This window comes from Nycticebus coucang, chromosome 14 (genome assembly GCF_027406575.1).
Source record: "Nycticebus coucang isolate mNycCou1 chromosome 14, mNycCou1.pri, whole genome shotgun sequence".
Classification (NCBI taxonomy): domain Eukaryota; kingdom Metazoa; phylum Chordata; class Mammalia; order Primates; family Lorisidae; genus Nycticebus; species Nycticebus coucang.
Genome location: NC_069793.1, coordinates 46983233 through 46997616, shown reverse-complemented (window position 1 = coordinate 46997616; position 14384 = coordinate 46983233). Strand labels below are relative to the sequence as shown.

The window sequence follows — 14384 nt, the reverse complement described above, 5'->3', positions numbered from 1 at the left end:
CGGCTCAGGATTAGTCCCAAATGTGCAGGCAGAGGGGGAATCGAATCCCCAAAGCTCATTTAAGATCCTAGCAGTAACCGTTATAAAAGGGAAGAAGTAGAAACTGAGGTTGGAAGGGTGAGTTAGGACTTACAGGGTCTGCAGCCCATGTGTCCTGCCTGGACAGACCTGCTGTGGTTCTGCAATGCTACTACTTTTCACCCACATTGTCCTTTCTGACTGATGTCATGGGGTCCTAAGCAAAATCTTCAAGAGAGGAAAGACAGGGTTTTTCTCATTGTCCAGATGAGGAAACTGTCTCAGTGAGATGAAGTGCTCAGCATCACAGAGAACTAGTTACTGGCAGTGTCTGGATGATATCTGGAGGCCCTGTGGTTCCCCAGCCTGGCCAGTCACTTCCACACAGAGTCCCTTTCTGCCCACTGTCTTACCACACCCGCTTCTTCTAGAAAAGTCTGGTGCACCTGAGCCCCTGACATCCCTCCCACAGGCTTCAGGAGCTCAGTATGGGCTGATCAGGCCACAGGGCAGTCCTGAGAGAAGGCAGCCTTCACACCAGCCACCACCACAGCGAGTGGGCATAGAGGGACATCCTGGAGTTCCGTGGGGGAGCCTCAGCAGGTGGGTCAGGGGCAGTAGGCAGTGCCAGTGACTGGACTTGCAGCTCTGTATGGGAGGAACCTCCTCCCACCCACTGCTTTTCTCAGGGCTCTGCTTCCTGCTGGCTCCCTGGGGGCATTTAAAGCCATTTTACTGCAGATATTACTGGCCCTGTTCTTTATTTCTGGGGAAAGAATTTCACCTTTATATATCTGCCGATATTTACCTTTTACTAAAATGTTTTCCTCTTAAAGATTAAAGAGGGAGTTTGCAAATTCCCAGGTTGACAGTTCCTTGAAGCAGAGAGCCAAGGAGGGGCAGCTAACTTACTAAAGTGAATGCTAGAGCACCACATGGTTCTCTCTGAGACCAAGTGCTGGGCTGCTGACACACACAGTATCCACTCAGGGCTGCTGTCTGCAGGACCTCAGCTGATGAGCCCTCCACATCCACGCTGGGGCTCTGCAAGCCTCTGTCCACCTAGGACCTGTGACCTCCCAGAGGCAGGGACCAGGGCTTTTCTTCTTTAGGAAGTAAAATATGTCCTGCACTGGGCACCTGGTGTATAACATGGAATAATCCCTCAAGTTCTCAGTGTCATGGGGGAGACATGCATTAGCAAATATCATAATACAGTGTGAGTCAAGCCCTGATAAGATTCACTCATTCCAAATATTGTTAGAGAAATCGGGTAGTGAAATTATGGGTTAGAGAATAGCTTGGGCAAAGGCAGGTGAAAAGGAGAAAGATGTCAAGATGTACTTAGAATGGCAGTCTTTTGAAGGTCCTAAGTTATTTCTGGTTCATTCATTTAGCAAATGAATTCATTAAGCAAAGCACTGTGGCTACAATGAGACAAATAAGATACAGTCCTTGTCCCCAGGGAGCTCACTAGAGTCTGTCCCAGGAGATAGTCTGGAGTGCAATGAAAGAGCAGTAGGGAAATTTTGTTCCTGGCAAAGAAGCACACTGTTGAATAATAATATTTATAATAATATTTATAGGGCACTTACTACATGCTAGGTTAATCTTCACATCAGTCTCATGGGTAATAAGGCAAACTGGTACAGAAAGGTTATGGAATTTTCCAAAGCACAGAGACCAAATGTGAACCCAGGCAGCTTATTTCCAGAGCCTCTGCTCCTCTCTGCCATCCTGTTCATGCGGTCATGGGAGGAATCAATGAACAGATGTACAAACAAAGCACCCATCTCCCCAGAGCCCATCCTGTGCCTCCTAATCCTCCAACTTGTGCTTTTTGGACTCTTTGTAGCTGCCTGGTCATTAGGTCTCCTCCAGGTATGGCTGTAAAACCTCAGAGAAGCCTGGCGTCACCCTCGCCTCTGCCTGCAGTTATGCAGACTTGGGAGAGGCTGCCAGGTCAAAAGCTATTTCGCCCTTGGCTCATGTTGTAAGCACATGAGCTCCCTGCAGATCTGGGGCCTACATCTGAGGCATAGCACTCCTGCCAGTATAGAAGGAGGGTCCCAGTGTACAGTCCTTATGCTTAATTCCTTGGCCAGGACAGGTGAGCCAGAGAATGGCGTACACATCCAGGGTTTTGAGAGACAAACAGCAGATGAAGCCAACTGAAGCCTAGTCTCCTCCTTCTCCCTCTAACTGGTCTCCCCACCTACGGTATATCTCTCTCTAATCCACCATCCTTTATCACAAGCATGATTCTTTTACAGCCTTTGGGCTAAGTCTTACTTCCTAGGCTTGGAATGTGGATCTAAGTCAAGTTCACTTCCTGAGTCTTGTCTGCCACCATGCACCCCCACCCTGGGCAGCACTCCTTTGTCCATGCTCTTCCTCCCGCCTGGAACACCCTCCTTTCTGGCCTCTGCATTTTCCATCTGATGAAATCACACTTTTCTCTCAAAGCCCAAACACCAAGTCTATAGTGAACCTTCTCTCCAGAGTTAATTGTTCCTTTCTGCTCTATTATGGCCCTGAGCTCCTTTCCCCTCCCTTTAAAGCAGGGGCCATGTCTTAGTCATTTCTGCATTCCTGCTGCTGTGCACAGAGCCTGGCACACAGTAGGTACTCAATGTTGGGTGAGCAAATGCATCAATGTAGAGAAAGTAGAGCATGAGTTGAGTCAGGAACAAATGCTCACAACTTCCCAGGGTTGACTGTAACCTAAACAAAGCATCCTACCGTGCCTGGGGATGGGGGAGCTGCTCTGTGTAGGACAGCAAAGAGGATCCTGGGAGGTGAGAGCCTTTCTGCTACAGCCCATCCCCCAGCCTCAAACAGAGCCGGGAGATGGGCCCTGGGCTGCCCGTTGAGGAGGGTAAGTGTTGATGAGAACAGAGTGGTGAGGACCCACGTGGTGACTTTGCTGAGGAGGTGAGCATGTGTGTACAACCACAATGGCCACTGGACTGTCAGGCTAGCTATGTCCCTTCCCCTTCAGGGCAGCATGAAAAGCCCATGTACTTGTACACCGAGGTGCAAATCCCATTTGTACCATTGAAGAACTGTGTGGCCTGGGCAACTTCCTCATCCGTTAAATGGGGATAATAAAAATTATCTACTGTATGAAGTCTTGTGAAGACTGACTCACTGTCTTATGAGACAGCACCTGGCACATAAGAGGTGCTCAGTGTCAGCTTCCCTGGAAAGCCCCTGTATCCCCTGGGCTGGGGCAGAGGCTTCTAGAGAGGGGAGCACCAGTTAGATGCTGAGGGTTGGTACAGCTTGGAGCAGAGTGGGGGCCATGTCTGCTACCTCTGCAGGGGACACGGAGAGGAGCAGACGCTGGCATGAGGGAGCATGAGGGCAAGGGGTGAGCGGGGAGGCAAAGAAAGTGGGGCCACAGGGACAGGTCCAGAGGGGGGTTGGACTTTCATGGTGAGTAGGACACAGCCGGGGAATCCATGTGGAGGGGCAGTTCCAGTCTCTGAGCTCTGTAATCTCATGTAGAAAAGGCCTGCCCTCCACGTGCAACTTCTAGAACAGTGGTTCTCAACCTTCCTAATGCTGCAACCCTTTAATACAGTTCCTGTGGGTCATGACCCACAGGTTGAGAACTGCTGTACTAGAATAACTCCTGGGACTAGGACCTGGGGACCTTGCCTGAGGTGATGACCAGGCTTGAGGAAAGAACCCAGGCACATAATCCCTGCTTCACCCATTGACCAGTATGTCACCCAGCCTCTCTGAGCCTCAGTTCCTGCTTCTGTGAAATGGGATAATAACACCACCTCATAGTGTAGCGGGAGGCTTCAGTGAGACCAGGCTTACAATGTGCTTAGCACGGCTGTGACCCACAGGAGGTGCCCTGCAAATACTGGTTGCTCTCCTCAGCCTGCAGTTCACTGGGCCTCCTGTCTTCTTGCTGTAGATGTGCAGTCAGCCGCTAGGCAAGGGCTCCTCATTCTAAAGGCTCGAGGGGCAATTGGTATAAGGGTCTGGCAAAGTGACCACAAACCCAGTGCCTGGACCTTGCCAGTCAGGCTGTGTGAGAAATTCCCCCCAATAAGACGGAGAGCAGAGACAGAGATCCCTCTGTCCCCAAACATACCTCAGCCCTCCATGGAATTAAGGCTCAAGAGACCAACTGAAGTCACTAGAAACCCAAGGGGCTCATCTGCCAGCCCACTGCCCCACTGAAGAAGAAAATTTGTCACCTGCTGAATGTACCACTCAGGAACATTTTGGAAAAGCAGGAAGCAGGGGTGCATGGTGGTATTCAGACCCAAAGGATCTCTCCCTGCTCAGTTCTGCATTCGTGCTCATGAAACACCTGACATCTGGAATGATAATTTCTTCTGAGAAATGACTGCTAGGAAAAGCTTGCCCTTCTGCTGAACCGGCTGTAACTTTTATCCCTACATGAGTGCCACAAGCCTCAACCAGATGCCTTTTTTCCTTGGCCACCGGAGGTTCAGAGCTAGCTGCTGCAGGTGTCTGCTGCCCAGGTTTCTGAACACCATTTACACCTTCTTCCTTTCCTAGTTCTTTACTTTTTAAAAAAGGTTCCATTTTATATGCATCTTTTATCAACTACTTTCAAGTGCTTGTTGGAAGTAGGTGGGTAAAAATAATAGAGTCAATTGATTAGGCCTGGGGTTTTGACTCTTTAATTAAGATAGTGATCTTTGCCCAGAAACCAACATTTGTCTGGGTTATCTCTGGACCATCAAAATATCCACTGAATTTGTCAGTCTTCTGATGACCAAACTGGAAGCAGTGCTTTGCTGCAATGTCCCACACTGGGAGGCAGTGCCAAGGAGTGTGGAATTTGGAGTCAAACAGAGCTGAGTTCAAATTCCAGCTCTGCTACTTATTAGCTATGTGAATTCAGCCAAATAGTGTAACCCTCATTTATAAAATGGGAATTGATAATAGTACTTACCTTGCTAGTTGCTATAAAGGTTAAATGAAATAATGCATTTAAAGATTTCAGCAAAGAACCTGACACAGAGTAAGGGCTGACTAACTGAGGATGATGATGAGAGACTAACAAGTAACAGCGTTTATCGAGTATTCTCTGAACACACAGGGGGCCCTTCAATCAGTGCTTGACGCATCCTCCACTGAGAAGGATGGCTGTAAGGAGTGTTCTTTGCTAACTGAGTCCCAAGGATGCATTTGTTACCTGTTCCAGAAGACAGCCCCTGAGATCTTCTGCATCTCCCCCAGCGTGGCTAGGAGGAGCGAGGACTTGCCGCAGCCTACTTGCCCCACAATCATGGTCAGCTGCCCTGCAGGGAAACAGGGTGGCAGATGGGAGCGGGGGCCAGTGGGTGTCTGAACACTATCACCCAGAAAGGCAGAAAGACAGATACACCCAACCCTGGGGTCCTGTTTTCTTTCCTCTTACCTAGATTTTCTAAGAAGTTCCCTCCCACTTTGAGCCTTTCCTTCTGGAAATCAATATTCTCCTCTGGCTCCCCAGATCCTGCCTCTACTCTGATTTCCTGCCCCCACCCTTCCTAAGCACTTCATTCTCCCTCCCAGTGCTCAGCTCCTTGTAGTTCCAACAAACCCCATCATGGGTTCTGCCCCCAACCCACCTCCATATGGTGCTCATGGTGCTGCACCTGCCAGAAGGGCCTCCCACTTCTCAGATCCAGGACCTTGATCATTCTCAGAAACCCCATCCCCTCCATCTGCCTCCCTTGCCTAGTCATGTCTGATCTGTCTGCAAGGGATGGTTTGACATCAAGGCCCACGGTCTTACCCTGTCCTGGGTGTACTCCCACCTAGGATGCGGATGCTTCAAGGATGTAGCCCACCCCCATCTAGTCTTCATATCCCACAGCACTGCTCCCTGTCCTGCTCCCAAAGGCGAGCAGAGAGCAGATACTCAGTCACGTGAATTTGCCTTTCCTCTCCACCCCCTTCAGCAGGACAGAGGAGGAGGTGAGTGGCCATACCTTGGGGGATATGGATGGTGAGTGGCCATACCTTGGGGGATATGGATGGTGATGTTGGACAGTGTGGGGATCCCATCGGGGGTCCATGTGAAGTAGCCTCCGATGATCTTCATTGCCCATGCCCCGTCATCCAGAATAAAACAGAAAGGCAGATGGCTCTTAATGTGAATGGTCTCTGGCCTCCCCTCCCCCATGAAAGCCAAAGACATCAATTCCAGTCCTAGGATCACTTCTAGGAGAGAGGGGGACTAGTCTTCTCAGGCTGGCCCCTACCTGAGGTACCCTCCTGAGAGGAAGGCTGGGGTCCTACTTGGTTATCCTTGATTTGGGGACTCTTCTGGACCTGCCTACAGGCAGGCAGGGTGACCTCTGTGCAGATGACTCAGCACCCAGGTCTCTAGCCTTCCAGATGCTGAGCACCCCTAGGAGATGGTGCTGGCCAGGAACAGAGATGCAGGGTCTAGGACTCACCTGAACACAGCAGTTGTCAGCATCCCCATCTGCGCTGGGGGCCAGCCTCTGTAGCGGGCCCATGAGGCAATCCTCCCGGGCTGGACGCTTGCGGTTCACAACCTTGAGGGGCTGGGGATGGTTAGGAGGTGAGGATCCACTCAGTTGGGAGCTATGTAGGGAAGGGAGCCCCTCTTTCGGGGAGAAAAGGCAGAGGCAGGATGGAGCAGGGTGTGAGCTTCAGGCCTTCGAGGTCAATGCTGGGAGTGGCAAGGGAGGCCTGGCACTCACCACTGCTTGGTACTTGCTGGCTTGGCCCTGGGGTGCAGGCTCGCAGGGGGCACACTGCTCCTCATGGATCTCTGCACTGGACAGGAACTCACTCAGCTTTTGCACACTGCAGAGAAAGCACAGAGACACCCCTCAACCCTGCCACGGGCAGAGGAGGGGGGGAAGGAGGGTGCAGCCTGAGAGAGAAGCTCTGAGAAGCTCCCAGTCCTGCAGTGTGGCCCCATGAAGCCCACACTGGAGGAGGGACAGACCAGTGGGGACAGACCAGTGGGTGTCTCTGTAGGGGCAGGTGATTGGTGTTACCAGGGTTGGTTAGGGTTAACCAGTCAGTGGGAATGGGTATGGATTAGAAGTGGGGTTGGTTAGTTTTAGGGTTAGTTTAGCATTAAAGTTGGCCAGTCAGATTGAAGGATGGTCAGTGTTGGGCTTTACTAATCACTGTTAGAGCTGAGGTTGGTCAATGTGAAGGTTAGTTAGGATCAGGATTGATTGTTAGCGACAGCTCATATTTTGTCAGCACGTACTATAATGCCAGATGCCGTGTTAACTGCTTTCTAAGCATTATATAATTGAGTCCCCATAACAACCTGGCGGAGGTGTTGTTACTCATGGAGGAGAAGACCATTCCTCCCCTGAATTTCCCTGTGGACCTGGAGGAGGCACTGGAAGCTTTGCTCTTCCAGCTCATTTTCTCCCACCCCTGGAGGTGTGGAAGCTGCTGGGAAGCTTGAGAATTTTGTGTCCTCCTTTCTTCTCTTTTGCTAAATGTCCAGAAGGCCTGGGGCCAGATGAGACCCTAACTCTCAAGGCAAGGACAGTCTGGGGCTGTAACATTGTGGGGTCTTCTGCTCTGTGTGCTGCCCCCTTGATGGGAGGGGCAGGCTGCCGGGCCTCTGTCTGTCTCCCCTACCCATCCTCCCTCTCCAGCACTCTCCCAATAGACAGTGATCAGACAGGATGGGCTGGCCCTCATCTCTGGGGCTAAAGCTTCAGCTACTATTCTGCTCCCACCTTCATCTCAGGGCCTGAGCTTTTCTCATCAAAAAGGTGTCCTGTTTCTGGAAACAGTGGGATTTGTAGTGTTTGAAAATGTGAACGCTTTGGGATCAGAACAACAGCTTTCTAGCAGGTGCACCGTCCTTGAATGTGTGGCTTCCACACAGAATCACAGGGCTGGAAAGGGGTGGCAGGGGAAGGGGTGATCCTTAGATGTTATAATGCCATGGCCAATAAGCTGAGTCAACAGCTGACCCTGGAAATGGGAGGTAATCCCTTTCTAGCCAGCTACTTCCTGGTCAGATACTCCTTTGACTATAATTTTGCTGAGTCATGTGCCCCCTTCCACCTTTGAACCCATGCTACAGCTTTCCTGTGCAAGCTACCCCCTCTGTCAGCTACTTTATTCCATCAGCAACTCCTTTCTGACAGCTGCCCGGGACTGCCAGGATGTGGGATGGGGTGTCACCTTCCTCAAGGCTAGAGAACATGTGTTACTGACTGGTCTCTTTGGAGATGGGTAAGGACATAGCCAGCCCTCCCCAGAGGTACGGCAGGTTCTTGCTTTCAAGGAGCTATTTCAGAGGCCTGAGGCGATCTTCACACTCCAGGTATGGGTGGCATTTTCCAGCCGGAGCCTCAGCCTTCTACCTTCAGACTCTCATTACAAAGAGGGTACTGCCTCTGGGAGAGTGACAGCCCAGAAGAGGGGGGCCTCACAGAGCTGTGGGCCTCTTGGGGCAGGACCTGCAGTGTCTGGGGGGAAGCTGCTTCACTGACCAAGGCTGTGAAGGCTCAGGAGGGAAAGAACAGGGATGCTCAGCCTGGGGAAGATAAAGGTTCAGCTGATATCTTCTGTCATGTGGGGGTGGGGATGGCGCACATTGTGAGTGGCTCTGAAGGGTGGAATTAGGACCAGTGGGTAGAACTTAGGAGAATGCCTCGCTTGGTTCAACATTGAATTTTTTGTTTTAAACAGAATCATCTTAGAGGTGACCATGAGTACCCTCTCCTTGGAGGTATGTAAGCAAGTCCTTTCTCCGGGACAGCATACCAGCAGGGCACCTGTGGCCAAATATCCCTCTAACCAACCATGACTAGCTTCAGGAAGGTGCAGACCAGTGTGTGTGGGTGTGTCCTGGTACCAAACAACTGTGGTTCCAGGGGTCACTAGAGCAAGCCCTGGGGCTGGCACAAGAGCTGCCTGTCCTGTGCTCTCGCCCAGGCCCTCCTCTCACCTCACGAGAGCTTTGACTGTGGACCGGACCACACTGGACAGCAGGAACAGCGGTGTGACCAGGATGTGGAAGAGCGACAGGGAGGCAAAGGCCACAGAGGGCGAGAAGTCGGCCTCTTTGAAGAAGCTGACGTGGCCCACAAAGGTCTGTGGACAGAGCACAAATGAGGCCGGGGTAGCTCAGGGCCTGGGTCCCCTTCCACACTAAAACACTCGACCTCAGGGGAGGAAACCAGAGGGCTGGTGGGGTGGGGGCACCTAACTGACCTTTGCTGTTAATCTTCATCATCCTCATATTCACCTCAAGGAATAGTCCCAGAAAGTGGTAGAGGGCAAGGACTGCTCCTTCCCTGTCCTGTCCCCTCCTTGCTAAGAGGAGCAGGGAGGAGGCCTCCATTTAGGTCAGTGCTGCCCTTTCTTAGATAGCAGCCTGGGTGCACATTTCCTCAGTCCTCCTCAAATAATGTAAACACAGCAATTCCCAAACCACCGCCTGGCGGAGCCTGCCCCGCCACACCACCAGGCTGGCCTCTGCTACCAAGGCTCCCCAAAGAGCTCCAGGGCAGGAAACACTCCAATAAATCACATCCAAAGTGAATTCCCAGGTGCCTGACAGGCTGCAAACTCAGAACTCAACACAGCTCAGGGACACTGGCACCAGGGGAAAGAAAAAGACCTTTTTAAAGAACTGAAGCTATCACAGAAGCCTGGGTGGAGACCCGGCCAGGGGGCTGCCAGCGTGGGGCCCCAGCCTGTCCGCAGGAGCTCACTGCCTGCCCTCCTCCCACACACAGCTTTTGTTAAAATCACCTTAGAAAAACCACTGTGGTGATATTTAGTGACATGGAGAATTGTGTGTGGCAGATTCTTAAATTTAAAAAAGCAGGTTACGAAACTCCATGCACAGCAGTCCTATTTTTGTAGAAAACGACATATCATATGCCTTTAAAAAAGACAGGAAAGAAACACACTGAAAATGCTACCAGTGAGATTGTGGGTGATTTTAATCCTCTTCGTGCTTTCCTTTCTGAATTTTCCATTATTTCTACAATAAACATATTTCACTGTAATGATTAAAAAAATTTCATAGCTAATTTTTAAACACTAAGTATAGGGTCTTCCAGGCCTGGAGGCAGACACCACTGCCCCTGGGGTAGAGGAGGAACCCGTACCCTGAAGAAACTTTCCATCCATCACTCTGTTTTCAGCCCTAGTTCCCAGTCTGTCTACTGAGTTCTTTGGACAGAAAGGCCAAACCTGGGTGACTATTCACTACAGATGTACCTCCCCTCTACCTATTCCCAGAAGTTGGAGAAACGATTCACTTACTATAAGGACAGCAGCAATGGGGATGGCCGTGTTCATGAAAACTGCAGAGGAAGCAGAAAGGTGAGTTTAGTGGGAGGCAGAGACAGCTATACACAAAGATGCCCAAAGATGCCCCAAGATGCCCAAAGATGCCCGAAGCAGGATAGCCTGGGGCGGGGCTGGGGGTAGGGCAGGGGCAGTCTACAGGGTGGAGCTAAGCTGGGTAGGAGCAGAACTCTAGCTCTGTGGCCCTTTCAGAGGGCCTATTTCCCTTAGGACTCTTGTCCCTGGCCCTGTCTCCAGGATTTAAGCCTTTAAGTCACTCCATGTGGACAGAGTGAAGTTAGCCCTATGGGAAAAGAGTAGGGAAAGGATTGGAGAGTTGGCTGTCTGTGGCCAACAGCAAGGTTAGTAGCATGTGTTTCTGGGGGTTTCAAGCTGGTACTCCTACCTCTGCCTTTGGCCCCTTAGCTCCAAACCAGGCTCTCTATGAAGCTTAGGGGCTTCCTGTCTCCTATGGCTCTTAGGTGAGACGTGAAACTCATTCTCTCTGAGGTATTAGTAACTAAAGACAGCTTAAGGCAGCATGTCCCTTAGAGTCCATGCCCAGGTGGGGCAGTTGGTTTGAGGCAACAGAGGTTCCCTCCTTAATCTGTTAAAAGTGTGGCCCTCAGATCTTTGATGCAGACTCCAGAGAGCAAAGAGAGCTAGCTGGACTTGAGGTCAGAGAAGGATGGAGTCCATGTCCTGGGACATATCATTTACCTTCCCTATGCCTCCGTTTTCTCATCTGATTTTTGTAAACTTGCACTTACTTGTTCATATACCCCAGCTCTTTCCAAGGTCAGAGGGGATGATGTAAGTAATAGGGTCTGTGAATCCTGAGGGCCGCCTGAATGTCACACCTCACGGGCTACTGGCTTGGTCCTGTGCACAGGTCACCTCTGCTCTGTTCCTGGGTGGGATAGGCCTAACCCAAGGCCTGAACATCCAGAGAAAGCGAGAAAGCAGCCCCCTGGAGTAAGATAGAACCATCCCAACTGCCACCTTCCCATCTCATCCTCCTTCTTTTAAGGATCCTCTCCAGGCCAGCTCAGAAAGAACTTTGCTTCTATAATTAGCTGAATTAAAGCAGAAGGACCAGGAGTCAGGAGTCAGAGGCCATGGGCTCAGCCTGTGCACACAGACCCTGTCTAATGCATGGTGAAGTCTTTTGACACTCTGAAGACGTTCAGATGGTCAGCATAGATCGAAGAAGCTGATTGCCCATGTACTCCCAAGACTCCTGCACCAGCTAGTACATACAAAGTACCTGGTAGAGGTATGGCTCTCAGCTAAGGGAACCCCCAACAGAGTGGAAGGCCATGGCCTCTGCCCTCAGTGGGCTGCCAGTCTAAGGATGGGAACAAGCACTATGTCCCCTATAATGGAGAGACAGAGACATGTCCCCAGGAAGCTCCCCATCCTTGTGGAATTCCTAATCGGATGGGGGAGACAAGGCCCCTGCCATTGGAGAGCTCCCAGGCTCATGGAGAATATGGGCTGGCATCCTTTCAGCACTGCTGATCTCTCTGCCCATAAGGCTTTTATCAATATCACACATGGCTGTGCTTTAACAGCTCTTCCTGATGAAGGCTGGACGGTCTCCAGGTACCCACCACAAAGCCACAGCCCTCCTGCATTATTGACTTTCCCACATAAGGAACCCAGATCTGGAACACAGGACATAGGTGGCTATCACTGGACGCCCATCAGGTCTGGGTGGCCATCACCACCCACGTAGTTCTAAATACAAGGTAGCCTTGCCCAGGCCCGCTAGGACCAGTTACTCCAGGGAGCTCCCCCAGGGCACGGACCTCTCTTCTGCTCCTTTCTGGCCTATCTCATAAATCTCCTGTGAGGAGGGGATTAAGCTACATGATGCACCTGTGCACCAGCCCTCTGTCCCCTGCTCCAGGCCAAGAGATCTCTCTCATATTCTAGGGCTCAATTCCCAGCTATAGAACAGGCTGCAAGTTGGACTGAAAATTGGTACTCTCTTGGAAAGCAGTCTAGTGCTTTATGGCTACAGCCACACAGAAGTTCAGACTTTCTGATCCTATAATCCACTTCCTGGGAATTTATCCTGAATAATCATTCTAGAGAAGCACAAAGCTATCGGCAAGATGGTATTGCCTACAGCACTGTCACAGCAAAACCAAACTATAACCACAGCAACAAACCACCCCAAATGAAACAAATTAGAAACATCCAACTGGAAGGATTTAGTAAATGATGGTACATCAATTCTCTGGGAGATTTTTCACTTTTTTTTTTTTTTTGCAGTTTTTGGCCAGGGCTGGGTTTGAATCCACCACCTCCAGCATATGGGGCCTGCGCCCTACCCCTTTGAGCCACAGGCGCCACCCCTCTGAGAGATTTTTGTAGTCAGAAAATATGTGATATTTTAGCATGTTTTCCCTGGTCAAAAAATTTTTTTAATTTATATATATTTTTTCTATTTTGTCGTTTTTATCCTTGTAGCTGCCTAAACTCCTTTGAGAAATAAGACAAGGTATAAATAAATTACAAAATGAATATTCCAAAGCTGATATAGCAACACGGGGCATGCTTCTGAGATAATTAATTTTTGTCCTGCCTGGCTGCTGTGTGGAGACGCTAAAGAATGAAAATGTGATTTTTTAAATTTCCTTCACCCTACTCTGCCTCTGTGCAGGGAGTTCTGGGTCCCCTTTGGGATGGGGATGGGGGTTGGGGAGCAGGATCATCAGTGGCTTGTGTTTTAAAGGCCTCTCTAGATCCTGGAGTGGATGTGACTGGGCCTGGGATATCAGTGCGGAGACTGGGAGGTCTGGGGGTGCTACAGGGACAGGCACCTCTCTGAGCACGGCACGAGGCCCTGTTTCCTAGCTGAGGCTGGAACAGGGGGGCAGGGAATCAAACACACAGCTATTGTGGTGGAAGACCTGAGGCCTTGCCCCCACTTTCCTGAGCCACATAAAGCTCTGTAACATTTCAGGTGGTGAGTGGGTGAGAAATATGGCCAAGAATGGAGCACATGACTTGCCTTGATTTGATTTGGAAAAACCAAAAAATGAAGAACATGGCAGTACTTAAATCTCAAATGTTAGGGAGCAAGAAATATATTAAATAATGTTAAGTGGGATGGAAGATTCCAAATCTCTTGTGTAAGTGTGATGCTGTTATGGAAAAGTTTAGTTGTGTGTAGGCAGGCCTGAAAGGCTGCCATCAAAAGTGAAAGCCCTTCTGTAATAGTGAGGAGACGTGGACGTTTTTTTTTTTAATCCCCTCCCAAAAATGTCCTTCAAGACTTATTCATTCCAAAACATTTTTTTGAGGGTCTCCCTGTTCTAGGTATTGTGCTGGGTTCCATTGTGTCAGCTTTTCATCTCTTCCTCCTGCCTGCCTCAAACAAAACAAAACAAAGCAACAAATCAACATACCAAGCAGGGCTCAGATCACCCACACTGCCTGGCTTTGCCCAAGGAATGCTGCCTGGCCTTATGGGCGCCAGCCTGGCATTAGAATACCAGGAGCTTTTCATTTCCAAAGTCTTGACAAATATCTCAGAAGCCAGGGAGGCACAACCAGCCATTTGTGCCTCTGGTTAGTTTCAACTTTGGTGCCTGCAGAGGGCTGCAGGTGCGGTTGTGCAGGTGCACTGCCCGGGCCTAACTGCAAGATGCACCTGCAGGGGTGGGGGGAAATGTATTTTGAAGTGCCCGGGGCTATTTCCCATTCAGTCTAATGGTCAGCAGAGTCAACACAGAGAGAAGAAAATCATGTTATCGGTGTGTCTGGTGCTGCTGCTGAGGAAGTGCGAAGGAGGCCCTGCAGTCAGGCTAATTTTGGCCTCTTTAACTGATGAGAATAGGCTCTCCCTCAGCCACCCTCCTTCCCCAAACCAGGCCAGGATATGCACACACAACTCACTGTGGCTGCACCAACTAGTGGAAGGAAGGGCAGATATTAAAGAATTTCAGACAAGCTGGAGCAGGAAGGGGGACCACCAGGTCTCGAGGTCACCTTGTCCCCCTACGCTGGCTGTTTTGAGTTAGGGCCTCCACTGAGGACAGAGGGGAGCAAGACTGGCA

At 50.4% G+C, this 14384-nt stretch overlaps 1 protein-coding gene across 12 annotated transcripts in view; it reads right to left on the bottom strand.

Annotated features, from left to right (window-relative positions):
- The window catches only part of ABCC8 (ATP binding cassette subfamily C member 8), a 72587-nt gene that overhangs the window by 24519 nt on the left and 33684 nt on the right, over positions 1-14384 (bottom strand). For all 12 annotated transcript variants that reach the window (XM_053560738.1, XM_053560739.1, XM_053560736.1 and 9 more), the window contains exons 11-16: positions 10291-10331; positions 8963-9108; positions 6729-6834; positions 6459-6569; positions 6019-6094; positions 5207-5312 (exon numbers count right to left, since the gene is read on the bottom strand). In XM_053560738.1, coding sequence (XP_053416713.1) covers positions 5207-5312; positions 6019-6094; positions 6459-6569; positions 6729-6834; positions 8963-9108; positions 10291-10331 — 586 coding nt within the window. The remainder of the gene's footprint in view (positions 1-5206; positions 5313-6018; positions 6095-6458; positions 6570-6728; positions 6835-8962; positions 9109-10290; positions 10332-14384) is intronic.